Here is a 21,881-nt window from a genome sequence, read left to right on the forward strand (position 1 = left end):
TTCACGAGTGTAGAGACATTGAGTATTCACAGCACTAAGAAGGGAAGCAGTAAAAACTGGTCAGCCCTGGAAATGAAGCCTTGCGGCCCCGGCGAACAGGAGCCCTGGTCAGCCCTGCGCCTGCAGCCTGGCCCTGCAGCTCTCGCGCAGCCTGATGATGGTGGCCATGGACAAGCTCCCAGGCTCGGTGAATATTTTCTGGAAGAGAAAGTCCACATAAGAAACCAGCTCAGCAGCACCCCCACCTGCACCAGGTAAGGACTTGCCAGTGGTGGGGGAGGGGTGCTTGTGCCGACCCTTGAACCCCGAGGGCCTGCGGCGGCTCTGAAACCAGCCTGACTGAGCCCTTGGGGAGCGGAGGGCCACGCCGTCACATCTTCTATGCCTAACGATTTGGGTAATTCCGGCAGTTATGGCTAAGAAATTCATGGTTAACAAACTAGGCCAAACGCTAAGTCTAGCATTAGAAGGGTTTTTTGAAATTCCTCCACAGGTGCGTGCCTGTTAAGCTGGTGCTGAGGTCAGGGTAGAGTTTATGTTCTAACAGGCCACGTTCCTGAAAAATGGGAGCAGGTGCGTCCTCTGCTGGGTGCGGGGACATGGGCATGGAGCTGCGTTCTTCCTGCGATGGTTGCACTGAGCTCGTGGGAGGTCACTGCTTTTAATTCTCCAGAACGTTCTAGATGTTCTTGCACGGGACCGCAGAGAGCCCTGACTCACGAGCTGCGGTTACTGTGCCGGCGTGCTTTAATGCAGAAACACTGTCCCAGGGCCACTTCCCCAACAACTTCCCTCCAAGGGGTGCATCCGCGCTGCGGGACCACACACAGCAGCTTCGTGTCCCTGTGGGCAGACTGGCGGAGCCGGCCTGGCAGCCTCGTGCTCGTCTGCACTTCCCCCCCCGCAGCTCTGGGAATACCTGCGGCGCGCTCTACATGCTAGCGCTTCTGGAGCACTAGCCGTGTGTGCGCGCACAGGTCCTCGGCCAGCGTCACACACGGAGGCGAACCCACAGACTGGGGACTGCTGGGTGGGGTCGGGGCATGGGTGACGGCCGCACAACCTAGGAACGTACCAGAAACCCCCAAGCTGTCGTATGTGTAGCTTCCTACACGTGAGCTTCCCTAGCTCATTCAACAGAAAACCGAGCCACCTCCACACGAGGGGCTTGCAGTGGGGGTGCAGACAGGGTGGGCTAGAGTCCTGTCCACTCTTGGACACATGACAGACTCGTTCCCAGACTCACACCCCTGCCCTCTGCTGCTTGACTCTGCCCCTAACATTGGCAGCAAAGGGCTAGCGGGGACAGAGAAGCCCTTCTGGGCGAGGCGGTCGGTCCTGCATGACGGGCTCCTCTCAATGAGTCGGCCGTAGGGTTCGGTCCCGCCTTCCCCATCCGGGCCCTACCATTCAGAAAACGCTTGTAGCCCTGGCGACTGGGGTCCCCAGCACTGCAGCCAGAGAGCAGGCCACCCTCTCCTGAGCCCTGGGGCACAGGCCCCAGTTTCTCTCTGGCTCTGTCCAGGCTGCTCTGTAGGGCTGCCTCACTCCACGCGGCTGGAGGACCCTCCAGTCGCGCACCGGCAACGTCCTCGATTCTAGGGCAGTCCTGCCTGCAGAAGGCCGCCGGTCCATGGTCGCCTGACAGCTGCCCATGCCCCAAGCAGAGCTGGGGTCTTGCTACCTCCTGGAAGGCGGGCAGAACCCCCTGGCCACTGGCCTTCCTGGCGCCCTCCGTCACCTCCCCCGCGCTGGTGATTCTTTCAGGTGGAAAGGGGGAAACCTAAAATTTGCCTCTCCCAGCCTCTGCGGCCTCCTCAGAAGGCCTGTCAGGCCTTTTGGCTCCTGCTTCATTCACTCAGCAGATCTGAGTGGTCTACACGCTGGTCCTGGGTTCAGGACCCAGTTGAGGAAGTTGCCCTTCAGGGTAGGACAGACAACAGACCTGTGCAACCCTACTGGGGCCAAGGAGAGCCATCCGGAACCAGAGATGTCAGCAGCAGGGGAAGGGCTCCGATGGGATGGCGGATCGACGGGTTTGTGCTCTGACCCAGTGAACCTGGACTGGTCCCATGGGGGTCCCAGCCGCCCTGAAGCCTGTCATGGGGCTTGCGGCCCAATAGGAGGGGCAGCTGTTGTCGTGGAGCTCCGGGAGCAGGTGGGTCTGGGAGGGCTGAGGGGGCCACCGAGGCCGAGGCCCAGAAGGGACAGGGACATGCAGACTGGTTCTCCCCCGGGCTAACGGGGCCGTGGAGCAGAGCCCACCCCAGACACTCACCTGCATGAAGGTGTGGCACTCGGTCACAAAGCTCCCTCTGGTGATCTCCTTGAACCTCTCACAGATGTCTGCCACGCTGGTCGCTTCCAAAATAAAGGCCTGGTGCTGCTTAATTAGGGTCAGGGCCACCCGGAAGATAATCTTGGATCCTTCGTTGAACAAACAGTCCCAGATTCGGAGCACCGTCTGTGGAGAAACAAATGGTGCATCACGGGGCGGGGGGCGGGGGGGGGGGGGCGGCCCGCACGGCCCTGGTCCCAGCGAGGCTCACGCCGTGCTCACCTCCACGGGCAGGATGTCCACAAACAGGCAGATGAACCAGCGCGACACAACCAGGGTCCACAGGACGCCGTGCCCATCCATCAGGGCCGCCACCGCCGGCAGCTTGGTCCTCACCAGCTCCCCCAGGACCTCCTGGTCTGTCTTCAGGCCCAGCATGGCGGGACTGTAGTAATCTGCCACATGGACGAGAGCAGAAACCCAGGCACTGTGTCCCTGGCCCCTCTCTGCTGGGGGGGGATAGCAGAAGTTTCCAGGGAGCCTCTGCAGCAAGACGCCAGGAGCCCTGGGAGCGGCTCCCCCAGCGAGGCCCCAGCGAGGCCCCAGCGTGCAGCAGCGAGGCCCCAGCGAGGCCCCAGCGTGCAGCAGCGAGGCCCCAGCGAGGCCCCAGCGAGGCCCCAGCGTGCAGCAGCGAGGCCCCAGCGAGGCCCCAGCGAGGCCCCAGCGAGGCCCCAGCGTGCAGCAGCGAGGCCCCAGCGAGGCCCCAGCGAGGCCCCAGCGTGCAGCAGCGAGGCCCCAGCGAGGCCCCAGCATGCAGCAGTGAGGCTCTGCTGGTGGAAAGCAGGAGCCTGCATGCTGTGTCCAAGCAGGGGTACAACCGCCAAAAGGCGGATGCAAGCCCATGTCTGCCTTCGGTGGAATGGACACCACTCAGCCTCCGGAAGGAGATCCTGACACCTGCTACCACAGGGGCGAACCCCAAGGACGCTGTGCTCAGTGAACAGACCAAGCTGGACACAGGAGGAGCGGTCACAGGCGGCCCCCAGAGCCGACGCACGCAGCCAGGGCCCCCCCCACCGCCGGAGCCGACGCACGCAGCCAGGGCCCCCTCCCCCCCCCTGCCCGGAGCCGACACATGCAGCCAGGGCCCCGCCCAACTAAGGGAGGCTGTGGGGCAGAGGGGTGGGCCCGGGGCCCCCTGAGCCTTGGGGACAGTGCAACAGTGACCCCTTCCTGGGAGCCAGAGAAGCTGTGGGTCCAGGCGGCCTCACAGAGGACGGGGGCTCTGGGCACAAACGTCTACGCGTGGAGCCCTAAGGGCCTGTCGGCTCAGAGTCAGTCCTACCTGCTGTCTGCACACATGAAGGTCCAGGACACTACATTTCCCAGAACCCTAGAAGGAGCCAAACGTCCCCACCCCTCCGGAGGCAGTGTGAGGTCTACAGTCTGTCCTGTTCACTCCCAAGGAGAACCAACGGCTTAATTTGGAGAAATTCCTTAGTGGGGTGAGTGGCTTGGGGGCCCCAGGCCACAGGAGCACAGAAAGCACAACCCACTGAGGTGACCTCTGCCGACCGACGGCCCGGGCAGCACAGACAGAACCACACCTCCCACAGAGAGGCTTCTTGGAAGGCACGTTTGTCTTGCCAAAGAACATTTTAGCTCATTAATGCAACACATTATAATAAATTTTAATGCTTAGTTTTTGCTATTAAAATTCAGGAAGTGGTCTACGTAATAAAATAGGAATAAACGGGACAGTTTCTGGTCCTGCTGCGCCTCCGCTCTCCGGCCGTTCACCATGGCGAAGGGACGAGATGCTAATTAACCAGCCCGGTGGAGACAGGATCCCCATGAACACTGACTCGGTACTGTGGTCACGTTACTGATTTTCAAAGAGTCAGCATGCAGTAGGCCACATTTAATACTAAAGGACCCTGGAAATGATTTAATAGAAGCCCATTCGGTTATAAAATCCAGGGATTCTCAGTTTTTCCTGCTCATATCCTCATTTTGCATCTGTCTCCTCCTCTTAAGCTGAGCAACATCCTGGCCCACCCGGGCAGATGGGGGCAGAGAGTCTCTGTTGTCCTTTCAGAGTGTCCTGCACACGACCCAGTTCTCTGAGTGACGTCGCCAAGGGAGCTGGGGTTAAGCCCTGGACGGGTTAGAGGGTTTGCTGAGCTCCCAGCACAGTGGCCTCATTCCCAGCCCGAGAGAGGCTTACAGCGGCTTCTGAAAATTGACCCAGTGAACTCGTACACAGACTGCCACGGGCCCCAGGCCAGTCACCAGGGCCGGAGGGCCAAGACCCACCCTCCTCCCCGCATCCCGCCCTGACGTGAAGGCAGACAGACCCAGGCCTCTGGCCCATCTGAGCAGAAGAGCCAGCGTTCAGCTGAGCGCAGAACGGAGGAGCCTCCTACGTAGCTCTGAATGGGGCCCGCGACAGGCTCTCCTGGGGACGGCATGCTTTTGCAAACAGCCTCATGGCCGTGCCAGCACATCGGAGGGCTGAGCCAGGCTGGGGGGCAGGGTGGGGGTGGGGCGCACAGATGGAGAAAGGGCCGTGTGACTACTGCTGAGTAGTAAGCGGCCGAGCTGGGATTCAGGCCTATGTAATCGAATTCCAAAACTGATGCTCTCCGGCCAGCCTGCAGGCAGGGGTACGGGCCATGAGGTGCAGCCCGCGGGTGGGATGACCCTCCAGGGCACGTTCATCCACAGGACTCAGGACTGAGGCCGGCCCCTCTGCTCCCCAGGACCCCTGAGCCTCCCCAAAGCGCTGCCTGGCTCCTCACCTGGACCACCTAGCTTGAGCTGGGCTACGAACAACCTGTTTCCCTGTGTTTGGAGGGGAAACCGGTCACACCAGCTTCTCAGGACGCCAGTCTATGCATTCACTGGTGTTGGCTCATGACTCGGTGCGCTCTCCCACGGCGGTGCTCCCCGTGTCCCTGAGGTCGGACGGCACCGTCAGCACCAGGGAGCTGCAGGCGCAGGCGGCCTCTTCCTGTCCTTCCTCCTGCCGAATGCCTGGGTTTGAGTGGGGACGACCCGGAAAAGGCCACCTGGCATCCCCATGGCTGGCGTGAGCTGCCAGGTCTGCGCGTGCAGGGCCGAGTTGAGTGCATACAGGCATCGCATGCGTGCTGATGTTCCAGAACACGACTCTGAACCTGGGGTGTCACCACCGGCCCAGGGCGGTGGCCAGTGCGGGCCGTGCTGAGGCTCTGTCGTCTGCTTCACAGGTGTCAGCCCGCTCCTTGCTCACCGGAGACCCTGGCCAGCCACGCAGGCCGCCTCCGCTGCAAACGGATGGATTTTCTATGGAGCTGCTTCTGAGTTTTAGGGATCCTTGATGTGTTAGTTACATGATCACAGACACCTTCCCCAAAACTGCAGCTTCTCTTTTTACTTTGCTTACGATCTTGTGTCAAAATCAATTTTTCATTTTAACGTAATTAAAATTATCAAGCACATCTTTCATAGAATTTCGTTCAAAAACTTCCTCCATACTCGGCAATCGTGAAACCGTTGTACATCTTATTTTCTCGGGTCCAAGTTTTGCTTTTTCACCTACGTCTTGAATTCATCTGGAATAGAACTAAGGGTCTAATTTTGTTTCCTTCCACGCAGAGCTGTCCCAAAATGAGGCCGTAGATGACCTATCTCCCGTACCAGTTCCCACAGACTTACGGACGAGCAGACTGATTTCTGGGCTCCATGCTGTGCTGTCCATCCCTGACCGGACACCACACTGTTCCCACAATCACAGCATCAGGACACATCCCCAGGATTCCTTCCAGCCTGCGTGGCTCCACTCTGCCCTCGAGTATCTCAGTTAGGCCCTCCCTGCATCCGAGAGAACCCCTAGCTCGTCAAGATCCCAGGGGCTGCTGGCTGGGCGAGTGTGGCCGTCTGTGCACGCACACCCGCGAGGTCAGCCGCACGGCTGGGATCTTGTATCGGAAGCTGATGGGTGTTTATTCCTCTGTTTTCTGCAACATTGATAAAGAAATGATCTGTTCCTCTGAGGTTCGATGCGACCCTGCCTGTCTGCCCACGGGTCATCTCAGACATTCTAGGTTCCCTCAGATCAGCTTTGTTAGGCGGTGTTTTTCTCAGTTTTCCATCTGGCCACTTCATTTTATTCATATTCTCTTGGAGTTCTTAAAAGTCTCTACAGATTTCCAAATTACAGCACCCTTTCCGTTTCTAAATACCTTACCCGCTTTTTCTGTCAGTCCTGCCTGTTCTGTCAGTTTTTCCAATGAACCTGCTTTCGTCTCTGCTCATCTTTCCGACAGCTTATGCTCCGTGTTGCTGGTCCTCACCGTGTTGTCCGTGTCTCTCTGCGTGTGTGAGCACGAACCGCGTGAACCCGCGCAGCCGCCTCCGGGGAGAAGGGGGCCGGGCGGCACTGGCCGAGGTTCTAGTCTACGCTCCGCGCCACCTCAACTTCTCGCGGGAGGACCTGGCAGCGCATCTCTCTGTGTAACACGGAAAGAAAGAAGTCAAAGCGGGACACTGGCGCTGGGACCACCCGGCTTGTGGGCCGATGAGCAGCGCCTCCCGTCCCCTTCCATCCTGGCAGTTTCATTTACTGGTTTTGAATCGAGGCGTGTTTGTACTGCAGTTGGGTTCAACAGCACCTCGGGATGACAGGAAATGACATTTTACGGGCTAAAAAGGGTCAGTCTGGAGCCCCTCTGGTTCTCTAAGTCATGCTTACCGCCCCTGACACCTGTCCTACCCATCTGTGACGCGGTGCGCGTGGCGGCAGCTGCCGCCGCCGTGGGATGGTGCCAGGGCCTCTCACGCTCCCCTCACGGTTGTTCTCCAGCCCCCAGAGCAACACTGGGATGCGGCAGGTTCTCAACAGCTCTTTGCAGACCAGAACTGAATTGATCCAGGATACAAACACTCCTAACTCAGTCTCTGGACGCGGCGCTGTCACCACTTCATCCTGCCCCTGCTTCCTCGCCATTCCCGCGCCCGCGGCTCAGGCCCCCGCAGCGGAGCCGGGACGCCGAGTGCTCACGCCTTCCTCGAAGGCGGCCCGTCCAGGCGGGCCGCTGCTGTGGGTGCTTGTGCCCTCAGGAATGGCGGCCCGGAGCGTGAGGAGGCCCCGTCTAAATGCTTCCTTTCTGTCATGGTGCCACTCTGGTTCACGCTTCCGTGAGACCTGTGCCAAGGTCTGACAGCCGTGGGGTCGAGGCCTCAAGTGTCCTCATCTGTAAGATGGATTCAGTAGTTGGGCCGTGCGGCATGGCTGTTCTGGCACCGACATGTGCCGTGTGCCACGGGGCTGAAACCACAGTGCACACCCCCCCAGAGTCGGCACGGGGCTGCCGGGGCCGCAGCCAGCTCTCCTGGGTGACGCGGGGCGGCCCCAGCCCAACTCCAGGGGCATGCCCATCCGCGCCCCAGGCCAGGCGTGAGGCTGTGAGTGGTCGCCCCAACCGTCCCGGCTGTGGAGGGCACAGGTCTTCCCCAAGCGATCTCCATCTATGCTGCGCGTCACCAAAACCAGTGGTTTTTATTAACCGATAAACTGACGATTAACTTGTAATTAATTTTAAAACAGTTAATATTTGTTAATAAAAAGAAAAGTAAAAATGTGCGAAAAGAATTATTTTCACCCCATAACAGTAACAGTACCAGTGGACAACTACTCTTAGGATGATTCCCAAACTTGAGAGCAAGTCTGTGCACGGAGCCAAGTGGCCCTCCCTCAGATCCTGGGACGAGCAGGCCCCGCGCTGAGGTCCCGTGAGTCTCCCCACGACAGTTCAGGCTGGGAACTGGGGCCGAGCCCCCGACATGGGAATTTCAAGCTCTAAGACAGCAGGGACGGTCCACATACCCGGCAGTATTCTTCCCACGAGAGCATCTAACAGCCAGAAGGACTCTTCCTCACTCTTCGTTACGAGGATCAGATATCCCGCTATGAAGTTCATTCCCTGAAGTGAGAAAATGAGTTTTAGGCCACCTCAAGATTCTGCAGACCTCGGGTTGCTCCCCACGAACTGCATTTCCCTTGCTCTCCCCCAAAATCCGCACCATCCAGGGGTGGCCTTTCAGTGATGCATTCGGCACGAAGAGGGAGAAACACAACACAGTGTGAGGAAGCTCTTGGGGCTCAGCTGGGAAACCTACAGACTCCACTCCCACCTTCAGCCTCGCGACGACACACGACACACAGCCAGTTCCTACAGCAGTCTGAGGGCACAGCTGCATCAGGAAACCAGACCCGTGGCTGAACTTCACCAGGAACGTGGCCTGACACGTGGGGTGTGGACAGATTCTAGATGGAGATGGAGGGGGACATTCACGGTGCATGCGAGCGACAGGCGCGGGGCTCACCCACTGCTGGGGAGCGTCTGCACGACTGCGCCTTCTGCGTCCTCCTCATTCTCCTTTAGGGCGTCTGTTTTTCTAAGCTGCATGTGCCCTCCTCCGGTAACGGGGGCACAGCCAGCAAGACGAATCTGGACACGCAGACACCACGCAGGGAGAGGCCACACACGCCAGGGACCGCCAGAGGCCACCAGAGGCCGGGGGCCTGGAGCAGACCCTCCCGCGGGCCACTGAGGGCCCCCGCCTGCGACCGTGACCGAACAGACTCCTGGTGTCACCCTCGTGGCCACACACCTCGTTCTGCGGCCCACGTGCAGTCTCACAAATACGCACCCGAGCTCTGGCATCGTGCCAAGCTTAAAGCTGTATAGGCTGTTTTTTTAAAGCTGTTTTTAAAACCTGCAAGAGGGGCGCCTGGGTGGCTCAGTCGTTAAGCGTCTGCCTTCAGCTCAGGTCAAGATCTCAGGGTCCTGGGATTGAGCCCCGCATCGGGCTCCCTGCTCGGCTGGGAGTCCGCTTCTCCCTCTGCTCCTCCCCCTGCTTGTGCTCCCTCTCTCTCTCAAATAAATAAAATCTTAAAAAAAAAAAAAGCTGCAAGAATGGTAACTAGAATATGTAAAGGCAGTTTCTGGACCACGCGGCCTCCTCAGCTCCTCCAGGCCAGTCCGCGTCCAGGACCCTAAGTTATGACGGCAACAGAAGCCCAGCCCAGCCTCCTCTGCTGTGGCACGGCCTGCAGGTACCACAGCAACCTCAAACAGCCTGGCGCAGTGGTCAGCGAACAGCGCTCTCCGGTACGCACCGCTGCCGCCAGTCTCTGCAGAAGGACCTGCCCCCTCCCACCTCTGCAGCCGCTGCCCGCGCCCCCACCCCCACCCCCACCCCACCGAGTTCCTGGAGCCTCGCCCACGAGGGTCAGATGCAAACTTCCCATCTGTGAGTCCCAGCGTCCCCAGGGAACCACAGAAGCAGGAGCTCGGGAAGCGGGAAGCTGCTCCCACCGTGGGCCGCAGGCAGGACGTGCAGTGCCGACACGCGGGGAGTGCGTGCACGGGCCGCTCACACGCCCCAACAGCACAGGCCCACCTGTCCCACACAGGTGCGCAGAGAGCACTCGGGCCCTTCTCTCTTTCCCTCCCCCCGCCCCAGGCAGAGTGACGTCTGGAAGGAACGAGAAATGATTCGTCTACACGTGATGTGCTGCTTCCTGCAGCAAATCCACACAAGGTGACAAAAATCGACAGGTAATGAGGCTTGCTGTTACCTGCAAATGCAGGAAGATCTGACTTCCAGAAATGATGTGGAAGGAACTCCCCATCACATCGCGTGTGCATGCACACACACATGCACACACATGCATATACGCAGGCGCAGACATGCACGCATGCACACACAGACATGCACACGCACTCTCTGCACTGAGGCCAGGAGGTGCTGGTCACTCATGTCAGTAACGACAGCCCTGCTCACACAACTGAGCTCCTGCCTGCTTCCCAGCCTCACCCCTCCCTACGGTCTGGCACCAAAAGAAATCCTAAGTAGATGTTGTACTGCTTCTCTACCTGGAAAACATTTCAACATCACAGCCCTGCGTCTGGGGCTCATGAACGGGACCGAACACTTGGCCTTCACCAGGAGAACGCCCCTGCTATAGATCACGCTCACCTTCCCCACTGGCATGTGCTATAATTTCCTGGCACTTACCTGGCAATAGCCCACACCTTGGTTGTGGCGCCCATAGGCCAGGAGCACGTTATACAGTGTCTTTTGTAAGCAGGGATCGGCACTCTTCCGGAATTTAATGTTGTCCGGGAAGGTCCTGTTCATATCTGCAGGGAAATTCACGACACGGAATTATCCAGATGGTGGGGACGGAAGACTGGCCTATGATGTACAAAGTAGTCCTTGTGTCTACCCCTGACGAGGTCTAAAACCCCGCCTAGTGACCCTGGCCACCCTTCACGGGCAACGGGGCCACGGTAACAGGAGTCAGGATGGAAGACAAAGGTGTTGGCGGGCTCTCCCGCCCTGTCCAGCTACAGCCCCAGGGCCCTGGCGGCCCCAACAGCACATTCTCTCCAAGGTCGCTTCTCCCGCCACGTGGCCCCCGCCTCTGCTCAAGGTCCTCGGCCCTGCACCCCATCTGCACCACCACCCCCAATGTCACCCCTTGGCCAGGGAGGGCGCTCAACTGTAGGACCCCAGGCAACAGGTGAACTCTTGTTCACAACACTGGAAAATCTTCCCAATTCTGAAGATAGAAAACACACTGAGAATCCCTTTCAGTTATAAAGGACGAGACTGAACACAGAGGTGAATAAACCCGGCCGGCCTCTCTCTGCCCGTCAGACACCCTGGTCTGCCTTTTCTGCACCAGCGCCGACAGGCCAGGCCCCACGCGGACCCGACACCTGGCTCATACGTGTTAGCCTGCGGACGGCTGGAAGGAAGGAGGGTCTGTGTCTGTCTTCTGAACCCACTGAGCTCACTTAGATGAGATTAGTGGTGTGTTCGCTGCCACTAGGTGTGACCACCAGAACGGACCGGACACGCCGGACCCTCAGCTCCCCGCCCGCCACTGGGTGAGGCGCCTCTGGGCCGGCCTCTATTCGCACCTGCGTCCCCAGCACTGAGGGGACAGTGCTTCTGTCCCTACCTATGGCGCCTGTGCTGAACCTCCGCTGACCAGAGAACAGACCTGAGCTGAACAGTAAGCTTTAGTGCCTCAAAGCACATTATTTTTCATTGTATGTTTGTTTACAAGAAGGTTTTTTTCCTGGAATTCTCAACATTCCAGAGGAGAAAATTAGTGTTTTTACTAATTCAGACTCTGGAGTGACCAGCTGTGCTCATCTTACACACTGTCCTTTCGGAGGAGTTTTCCACGTCTCGAAACGGCCCCTGCCCCCACCATGGAAGGAGGTGTGGACAGGGACGTCCAGGCTCTGCTCACACGCAGCGTGAATGTTCCACCCTCTGTCCCCGTAAAGTGATTTCTCCAGGTCCCTCAAAAAACCGGACTTAGAACGATCACGTGACCCAGCAGTCCCACTGCGGGCACATCCCCAGAAGAACCGAAACCAGGGTCTCCAAGAAATCTCTGGACACCGGTTCCTGACAGCAGACTCACACAGGCAGGAGCCAACCGGGGTGCCCATCACCGGCAGAAGAGGGACCTTGGACGGAGTCTGTCCTGACAGCCAAACGGTGCTCAGCCCTAAGGAGAAGACCCTGACACGTGCAACAATACTGACCACGCTGAGCCAAGTAAGCCAGACACAAAAGCACAAATTCCGCATGATGTCACTTACCTGAGACAGAGAGGAGGCCGCCGCCTCGGGGGCGGGGAAGTCGTTGGTGTTTAAGGGGGACAGAGTTTCAGTTTGGAAAGATGGAACGGTAAATTCTGTTATGTATATTTTACAATAAAAAATTGTTACCCAAAAATGCCGGCACTAAACAGAACCTTTAAATTCACTTTTCAAACGAATAGCAACATTGTTTTATCTGATATGCATGGCCTCCCTTGGACCCCAGGCCTCCTCCAACCTGAGGCAGCCCAGCAGCCCCTCCTCCCCCGGGTTCCCCTGCTGGGGCTGCCTCGAGGGCCGAGGGACCCCCCTCCTTAGGCTGGGGACACACCTCAATTTCACTCCATCAGGGAGCCCCACCTCTCAGCACATTCAAGTAATTGGGTTTTAAAGAATTATTTTGTGGGGCACCTGGGTGGCCCAGTCGGTTAAGCGTCTGCCTTCAGCTCAGGTCATGATCCCAGGGTCCTGGGATCAAGCCCCGCATCGGGCTCCCTGCTCGGCGGGAAGCCTGCTTCTCCCTCTGCCCCCGAGGCTCCCCCCACTCACGTGTGCATGCTCTCTCTCTCAAATAAAATCTTTTTAAGTTTTTAAAAAAATAAAAATAGGGGTGCCTGGGTGGCCCAGATGGTAAAGCGTCTGCCTTCAGCTCAGGTCATGATCCCAGGGTCCTGGGATCGAGCCCCGCATCGGGCTCCCTGCTCGGCGGGAAGCCTGCTTCTCCCTCTGCCCCCGAGGCTCCCCCCACTCACGTGTGCATGCTCTCTCTCTCAAATAAAATCTTTTTAAGTTTTTAAAAAAATAAAAATAGGGGCGGCTGGGTGGCCCAGATGGTAAAGCGTCTGCCTTCGGCTCAGGTCATGATCCCAGGGTCCTGTGGGATCGAGCCCCGCATCCGGCTCCCTGCTCAGCGGGAAGCCTGCTTCTCCCTCTGCCTCTGCCTCTCCCCCTCCTCATGCTCTCTCTCTCTATATATCTCTGTCTCAAATGAATGAACAAAATCTTTAAAAAAAATTTTTTTTAAGTATTTTGTGTTTAAGTTTGTATTTCTCAAAAACAAAATCAGAAAGGCAGATATTTTCTCAAAATCTAATTATTCAGTTTAGGTTATATATTTATTTGGGGCACTTCAGACATTTAAGAGCTGGTGAGCCTATGTGGCCACTGAGAAAATCTGGGGATCCGTCAGCACCCCAAATGACGACGGGAGTTTGACACCGAGGTGGGCAGCCAGGGTGTGCAGCGTCAGGACACGCGGGTCACCGTGTCTGTAAGCCCAAGGGTGCTGCCATCAGCACAAATCCCTCACAGGGATTACCCTCCGCGTCCTGATCGCTGGCTCAGCAGCCTGCGCACCCGCCTCGGGTTCTTCAGGGAAGAAACCTGGTCCTTCCCTCACCCACGTCCGTGCTGGCTGGCTGAAGCAATTAAAAGCACTGTTCTCCCCTCATGAATGCTTAAGCTTTGATTTTCCTTTAAGAAAAATAAAATTTCGACTTAAAAACAGCAGGTGCCTCTTGAACAACGTGCATTGCCTCTTCAGCATTACAATTCCAGGGAGCTGCCCGGGCGGCTCACCTGTCCTGATGGCCTCCGCCAGCCTGTCGTTCCGCTCTCCCTGGAGGAGTCGGTGGTAGTAGCCGGGGCTCCGGTCCATCTGGGCCTGGGCTCCACTCACCCCCATCCAGACGCAGGCCCGGTGCTCGAGGGGGACGCCCTTCCGGATATAGCGCTTCACTGAAACACAGAGAAGGGGCTGCTTCAGAGGGACAGACACGCGTTGCCTGGGCTCAGAGGCCTCGGGGCCGAGGACACTGACTTCCATGCGTGCAGCTCACGTCTCCCCACGTCCGCCAGGAGAACACTGGCACACGCACACCCGTCACAGAACCTGCTCCCCGTCCCGCACTGTAACAGGCAGGGAGGTGACACAGGCAGCCCCCGGGCCTCCCTCACCACCAGCGTGGACTGCGCCGGACGCCACGGGCCGGGCCCCAAGCTCCGGGTCAGGGCCCCACAGGCCGGGGTCCACACACAGGAGGAGAGACCGGGAAAGCTGGAGGGAGAGAGGCCACACTGAGTGAAGGCACAGAGGCAGGAAGAGGCCCTTGCTGGTCGGGGAGCAGCGAGGGTCTGAGGGACAGCTGTGGGCAGGGACAGCAGCTCAGGTGCATGGTCCAGCCCTGGGGTGACCGGGAAATGGGGCCGAGGTCAGATGGGGCTCGGGGAAGCTCTCTGCAGCCGCACAGAGGACGAGCGTGGGGCAGAGCGCGGGAGGAGGCCCAGCAGGTTTCGGGGCTGGGGTCTGTGTGGCCCCTCTGGCTGGGGGACTCAGCGGCAGGTCACTGTCCTGTTCTACACCTTATCTGTGTAAGTGGAGAACTACTTTGGGAGAAATATTTTTATTGATAATAAATATGTGAAAAAGTAATCATTTTCTAACGACCATAGAAACATATAGGAGAAGCAGCCAAAAACCACGAGCTACCTCAATGCATCACTAATTTCCCAGGCAGCTGGGAAAGATTTGGGAGACTAACATTCAAATGAATTACAGTAAGCCCTGGGGCACCACATTATGCTTTTAATGACCTTAATTTAACCCTCAAAACAGCTCATTTTCAAAGGAAATTTTCAAAGGTTTGTTGTTTTCTTTTCATATATTTAAGTACCACTCTTAAAAAAGAAATGCACTTTAAAAATACATAAAATAAAAAGAAATGACTTTAAGAAAAAATAAAAGGTCATACAATGAAAGAAGTTCCACAATCTGCTATAAGAAAAAAAACATCTGAGGCATCAGCGACATTTAACAGAAAAACATTAGAGGAGTAACACGGGTAACAGTCAGCAAAAGCACCACGGCTAAAGCCCTATGCCGTCAAACTCCCCACGACTGAGGAGCACCCTGCGTGGAGCTCCAGGAGGGGGGGGCACGCGGGGCCTCGGGAGCTGGGCGCCGCCCGGGCGGATGGACAGCCTGACTGATGCCGCTCAGTGAAAGCCAAAGGAAACCAGAAACCCTCTTGGCCGGCGTGGCCGCCTCCAAGCCGGGGTACTGTCGCCGCGCGGGGCCGGGAAGAGCAGAAGCTCACGTGGTTCTCCCGCGCACCGCGCACCGCGCACACGGGCCATTCAGGCTGAGCCCCACTCTGACGCCATGCACTGAAGGAGCCACCATGACGCAGGGGGGCGGAGCCAGTGGGGACCCCAAAAGGGAAGAACACACATGTCAACAACAAAGTGAAACTCTAAAACCGATCTATAAATTCAACCGGATTGTGAAAGTCCAGGGGAAAGGCAACGGAACTGGAAGAACCAAAACAAGGCTTGAGGTGAAGCTGGAGTCACTACCTGAGCTCAAGGTAACCCGACGCTGTAGCGCCCAGGCCCGGGGGACGGAACGGGAAATCCAGAACCAGCCCCGCACGAGCGGAGCAACTGCTTTTTGACAAAGTTGCAAAGGAAGCCCATGTAGGCACAACGGTCTTTTGCGCAAAGAAGGTGGCTGGCGGGAGCCCACAAGTGCGCGGCCGATGGGCAAGACTGAAGTTTCTTGCCCGTTAAACACACAGCCACCGTACGACCCTGCACCCCCAGTCCTGGGCGTTTACAACGCTGGCCTGAGCCTCCCGCACGCCCTCCGGCTGACGCACGCACACAGACCCTGTGGTCGCCCGAGACTGAATGTTCCTCAGCGATCAGACAGACCCAAGATTGGGGACGCGGCTGCGTAGCAGTGTGAGGCGGAAGGAGCCAGCCTGGAAGGCCAGGGGCCGCGGGGGGCTGCGGGGGGCCGCTCCCGTGCCATCCTCAGAGGCCCCAGCCCGCCAGGCGGGGAGGGACCAGGCACCAGGAGGGGACTGTTTTCAGTCTCGCTCAAAGTGACCCGGGGCTCTGCGTGTTTGTCTAAACTCACAGAAGTGTCAACAGGTAAGAGTGAATTTCCCTGCAAATTAAAAATTTTTTTAAATAGAAAGATAAAAAAGGCAAATGCAAAATGCCTAAACCCCTCCCTAGAGTCAGACACTGGGCGCTGCTGGGACCCACCAGCCCAGCCGGGAGGGCAGGCCAGGGCTGAGCTGTTGCAACAGTTTCCAAGGATGAAGGCTTCTGCTACTTTTGTTGTTTGTTCTCTGGAGTTAAACAATGTTTCTTTGGAAGAGAATGAAACTAGCTTACCTGTCCCCAGAGACTGACCTTCCCTGACCTCGGGGAATGGGGGGGGGGATCTTTAAAGAAGGTGAAACAAATCCCTGTGTGTTGGTATTTGCCTTTGAAAGTCTGTTTTTGCAACTTAATTCTAACTTAAATGGCGCTGATATTCTAAGCCACTGGGAAGGAGACCGGGGCGCCAGCCGTGGGCGGAGCAGGTGGTCGGCCAAGGCCCGGCTGAGTCCGCCCAACCGCGGTTGCCTAGGTGGAGGGAGAAGAAGGAAGCCGTCTTACGGTTCCCTGTGGACATTTGCTACAGACGAAAAGAAAAAAGAGAAGGACAAAGCAGACCTTCGTCACGTCCACAAATGGCGGTCAAGCCGAAGTCCGGGCTGCCCTCTGCAGACGGGCTGACACCAAGATCCGGAGGTCCCTGTGTTACTGGTGACCGAGGTCGGCCTCCAGATGAAAGTCCTCCACACAGAGCACCACACGGCAGGATGAAGAAAACAAGACTCGGTCCCAGGACGGGCCCAAAGGGGGGGCCATGCAGGTGCGGCTCCCTGGCTGTGAACGTGCACCCGTGGGTCCCACAGAGCCACCACCACCGCCTCCCTGGGATGCCACGTGCCCGACTACACTGCGGTCGGCCTGGAGCTGGTGGGAGAACTGGGTTCTCACTTTGGAATGACCCCTGCACTCCTGTTCATGCCTGACAGCCACCCCAGGCTCCCCAACCATCATGCCAAGCGCCAGCCGTGACACCCAGCGTCACAGAACCGTGTGAGCCCACATGCCTCTCACAGACTCATCTGTGCCCCACCCCTTCCTGAAGACAGCAGGCCGCGAGCTCCCCTTGACTGCCAGGCCCCAGGCTGCAGGCTCATCAGGAGTCAAACATGTCTGCTTCCAAACCTGCTATGCCACTTATACTTGTTACTGAGTCAAAGAAATATTAAAACAAAAAAGTAGTTCAATAAAACCATCTAAATTCTTAAAGTTGACAGATACCAGTGCTCAAAGAAAGCAGAAGCAAAAACAAGACAAAACATTTGAGCCAAGGTAAGAGAACTAAAAAGATGGGAAGAACAAGCATCTGGAAGATTCTGCATCTGGCTGCTCTCAGTCCTGCTCAACTTGGAGAGAACAGATGCTGGAAAACAGACACAGGATACGGAGTGTGGCTTCGGTAGGCGGTGCAGACCGTCAGTCAGTGGGCTCACCTCGTTCAAAGGGAAGGACGGGACACACTGGAACCAAACGATAAAACCAAAGGTAGGGAGATGAAGGCGCATTTGTGTTTCACGTAAAAACACAGGCTTATGCACACACACACCTGACAGGGACCGGGCTTTCCCTGACCACTGGTCAGCAGTCCGGAATTAGCCACGGCGGGCAGGAAGCCTTCTCCTGCGTTAAGGCAAACTCCCGCGCAGTGGGGGCGGCTGCATTTGCACGTGTGTGTGCACGCGTGCGTGTGCTCACCCTGCTCCGGCGGAGACGCAGGGTGGTCCCGACGATCGCCTCTGCCTCACAGAAGGGTCTGGGCCAGGAGACGAACTCCGGGTCACTCTACATCTTTCAACGCAATTAACATATTTTACCACGTACATAAATTACGTTTACTTTATACACTTCTGTTTTTTTAAGAACAAAAGACCAGTCAACTTTTAAGAATAAATGAAAAGGGAAACAAAAGCAGACTATGTTGGTGGAAACACAGTAACACCAGAGTGACGCAGGGATGGCCATTAGTGATCCCTGGAGGAGGCACACCGTGCGCCGGCCCCCAGGATCCACAGGGCAACACGGCACCAGCCTGAGCCCCTCCCAGCCCCCGCCCCCCAGACCTCCTGGAATGAGGCCAGCTTACCTGAGTGCTTACCAAACCCTCCCCGATCAGTAACAGCCCCGAGGAGGGGCCCCAGCAGGGGAGAGGCATGTTGTTGGGGGGGCCCAGTGTGGAGCAAGAGCCTCCCTCCTCCACGAGCACTGTCCCTCCAAAATCAACCTGCCTCCACCAACCCTCGTGTTCACCTGGGCTATGCACCGGGACCACCTGGGCCCTGTTCACTAACCCCTTTACAAGCAAAAACTGATCTTGTCACCCCCTTGCTTACAAACCCTTACAAACCTGCCGGGTCATGTGATGCAACCCTGGTTCCAAGTCCAGCACGCCCTCATTCCATCCCCAGTGTCTGTCACACGGCTCTGTCCCTGCAGCTGCCCTCCGGCCTCACCCCTTCTCTGTCATTAACATCCTATTTCAGAAAGTCCCTTATCTTAACTCCTGGAAGCACACACCTACCAACGCCCTCAGCTCCCACCAGCAGGTTCCACCAGCCCTTTATCCGCAGCCTGGGGAACAGGGCAGGCAAACACTTCATTCATTTATTCAACAAATACTGAAGCAATTATAGAGACCAACCCCCGCGGCAGGGAGGGGGCTTGTGATTCCAGCAGGAATACAGCAAACCAGATATGCACCAGTTACCCAGCCAGAGGGCAACAGAAGCAGGGCGGTCGGGGCAGGACTGTGTGGGTGTGTGGTGTAACAGGAAGGACCGGCCATCCCAGACAGGAGCTTGGGAGGGCCGCCTGGAGGCGGCATTCCAGGCAAACCCTGGAGGAGGGGAGAAGCCCAGAGTGAGGCAGGCCCGGTGGTCCGTGGGGACAGGGAGGGGGCAGCAGCTGGAGTGAAGTGGCTGTGACCCTGAGGGAAGCCGGGAGGGAGGGCTTCACCGCGGGTATGGGCCAGGGGAGAACCTTGCTCACTCCTGAGAGCAGGAAAGTGGTTTTCTTGCCAGCCAGCCCCCGACCCCAGATCTGGTCCCCTATTTGGAAGGAAGGCCACGGACCCCACCTCAAAGGGGGGGAAGGGGCTCCTGCGCTTTACTAGGGCAGGTTCTAGCGAGTTCGAAGCCTCGCGCGGCCAGCTGAGGGCTCAGGGAAGCCGGGCCTCTCCTCGCGCGTCTGTTGCCGACTCACCTGTCCCACTCCGCTGGACACGACTACTCCCCTTCAGAAGTTTAGACCATTTTATGGCTCTTCTAGTGAGTATCACCAAGTAGGTAGAAAAAAACTCTTCATAAGCTGCATAATCGAAGTCTTCGGGCCTTTCAAACCCGTACGGATCAATCCTATAACCCAAGAATACAAAGAACCTGTAAGCCCCCAATAAAGTTTCGCGCGCACGTGCGCCCCGCGGCCCTGCCCAGGGTCCCCGCCGGGACGAGGCCGCGAGCGCTCGTGGAGCCAGGGGCCGAGCGCAGCGGGGGACTCCGGCCCCGTACCCACAACCCCAGGTCCCCATCCGCACCCCAGGCTGGGCGAGGTGCGCCCCCGCCCCCACGCGCCCACCTGGACACCCGGTCCCGGGCGCTCCCCGCGGACTCCATGCCACGAGGGTGGGGAGGAGGCTCCCGGAGGCGCAGGAACCGTGGGGTCGACGCCTAGGGGCCAAGGCAACCTCCGGGGACCGGAGCGCGTGTCCTTCCGCCGGGCCGCGGGCGCGGGAGGCGGGACGGGGGGCGGGGCTCCAGGGCCGAGCAGGGGAGAGGGGCGGGGGCGGGGGCGGGGCCGCAGCTGCACCTGCTCCCGCGGCCCCAGCGGAGGGCGGTGTCCGGAGCTGCTGGAGCCGGGAGCGTGGGAGGGGTTAGGCCTGGAGGGAGGGGTGCGGGATGGGAGGCTGGGGCGGGATCGGGGCGGGGGGTGACCCGGGGGCGGGGTGGGGCATGCGGGGGGGCATCTGGGGGCAGGATGCGGCGTGCGGGATGAACCCGGGGGCGGGATAGGGTAGGTTGGGGGTGGGAGGCCGCCCGGACGGGAGATGGGGTTTGTGGGGGCACCCGGGAGGGGGATGAGGTGTGGGGGGCACCCCGGGGGAGAGATGGGGTGCTTGGCGGGGACCTGGGTGTGGGATGGGGTGCACACCACCCACCCCCAGGCTGGGTGGGTCTTCAGGAATCCCCCTCACTCCCTTTAGGCCTTCTGGGCTTTGAGCCAAGGTGGGAGATAAATCCAGTTTAGATTTCTCGGAGATACCTTCAAACCTCAGGGCCGGGCAGGTCCAAAGCTCAAAGTTCTGACCTATGACCCATATTTTTATTTTCTTTTATGCAGAAAAAGAGCAAGTCTTATTTTTTACCTGCTCTTTTTCAGGCTACAGCTGTGATCTGAGAACAGCGTATTAATGAGATTGTAATCTCTGCACCCACCTAGGGACCTGCCCCATTCCTTCCTGTGTCCCCACAGCGGACTGGGGACAGGGGCCCTGGGTTCCAGCCCTGTCCTAACTGCCTGGGAGCCAGACCTGGGAAAATCTCTGGTTGGCTGGGGGGGCACAGTGCACTACCCTGTAGGATTGCCCCCTGGGGTGACGTGGGGTTAACAGCTCAGGGTGTACTCTGCTCCCCACAGGAGGCAGAATTCGGGGCTCCGTCCCCGGCTGCCTCTTCTCAAACTTGTGGTCAGAATCTTGGGAGTGGGAGTCAAAGACAGGTGCTGTTTGCAACCTGGGAGAATGTAGGCACATGGCTTTATGTGCTTGTTACTCGGACGGAGAGGTGGCAGCCACCCCCGACACTCCAGAGCAACCCTGGTCCCCGGCCCCATTACTCTGTCCTGACATCTCAATATTGTGGCATGAAAACCATGTCTAAGCTGCTTCTCAGATTGGGGAGACCACTGAAAATTTGCCAAAACAGTTGTGCACTTTGGTTTAGAAATGTGCTAAAAAAGGGAGGGGGTTTAAGATACTTTTGTAGGGCACCTGGGTGACTCAGTTGGTCAAGCGCTGCCTTCAGCTCAGGTCATGATCCCGAGGTCGTGGGATCAATTCCTGAGTCAGGCTCCCCGCTCAGCGGGGAGTCTGCTTCTCCTTCTCCCTCTGCTGCTCCCCATGCTCATACTGTCTCTGTGCCTCAAATAAATAAAATCTTTAAAAAAAAAAAAGAAACCTTTGTAGCCTCAGCCCTCCTCATCCCAAGAGTCCTTTTTGAAAAAAGGGGCCCGAACAGAAAGACACCCTCTCTGTGTGCAGGAGCCCACTGCACCAGCAAACAGCCTCGTCTGAGGACCTGACTCTCTGGGTGCCTCACGCATTTTCTCGTGGGAAGTGCCTCCGGGCCACATCCAGACGTGGTGAAGACGTACAGCCCCCACTGCAAGTCTACTGGGGTGTCGGTGGACCTGCTGGCACCCGATGTGTTTCAGAGGCGGTCCATCCTGGAGAGGCCCTGGAAGGAAATTGTGGAACACACCCTACCCGCAGCTGGAGACGTCCGTCAGATGTTCTCACGCTTCTCAGGACCCAGGAAGACTGCAGGAAATTTAGCGCTCTGAACCTAGCCTCAGAGGCCGGTTCTGCCAACGGTCCTGGTTCCAGGGAAAGCCTTCAAGCTCAGCTGAGTTCATTGCGTTTTGCTTTTGAGAGGCAGTGTCCCTTCTTCCAAAGCCCCCTAGTCCATGCTCTGACCTCCTTGGGAGACTCAACAAGGGTCCTTTCTTTGCAGACTCAGGTCCACAGATCAGGCAACTTACCCTCACGGCACCTGCCAGACCGTACGGAACAGGACAAGCACCCAGCCCCTCGCCCTCCGCGGCCCTCCTGTCTTAGCCGCTGCCTTTCATTGGTAGGTTGCTACCCGTCAAAGCAAATGACTTCCTGAATCCCCTCCCATTCTGAGTCTTCTTCGGGGCCAAACCCCATTTCCTACTTCCTGTCACCATCTCCACTGGCGAGCTGACACCCCTGGCCCCCACTTATCTTGTAC

General features: G+C 57.9%; 1 protein-coding gene across 1 annotated transcript; it reads right to left on the reverse strand.

The window, feature by feature from the left end:
* Positions 1-14: 14 nt before the first annotated feature.
* On the reverse strand, positions 15-19,575 carry GRTP1 (growth hormone regulated TBC protein 1). Its single transcript, XM_028087369.2, has 8 exons — positions 19,468-19,575; positions 19,096-19,247; positions 13,531-13,689; positions 10,346-10,470; positions 8,148-8,244; positions 2,561-2,733; positions 2,279-2,464; positions 15-198 (listed from the first exon to the last, which is right to left on the reverse strand). Exons 1-8 carry the CDS (start codon positions 19,503-19,505, stop codon positions 109-111), a joined length of 1,020 nt encoding a protein of 339 aa, XP_027943170.1. The 5' UTR covers positions 19,506-19,575; the 3' UTR covers positions 15-108.
* Between the last annotated feature and the right edge of the window lie 2,306 nt (positions 19,576-21,881).

Source organism: Eumetopias jubatus, unplaced genomic scaffold (assembly GCF_037043125.1).
Source record: "Eumetopias jubatus isolate StellerSeaLion01/CBP00866 unplaced genomic scaffold, mEumJub1_p1.0 scaffold_3, whole genome shotgun sequence".
NCBI lineage: Eukaryota > Metazoa > Chordata > Mammalia > Carnivora > Otariidae > Eumetopias > Eumetopias jubatus.

Excerpts from the sequence above, each read along its gene's own strand:
- GRTP1 (XM_028087369.2), bottom strand. The coding sequence starts at position 19,505 with ATGGAGTCCGCGGGGAGCGCCCGGGACCGGGTGTCCAG. Across the intron at positions 10,471-13,530 it reads GGCGGAGGCCATCAGGACAG|ATATGAACAGGACCTTCCCG; the intron begins GTGAGCCGCCCG and ends ATTTCCCTGCAG. Across the intron at positions 199-2,278 it reads AGTGCCACACCTTCATGCAG|AAAATATTCACCGAGCCTGG; the intron begins GTGAGTGTCTGG and ends TTTCTCTTCCAG.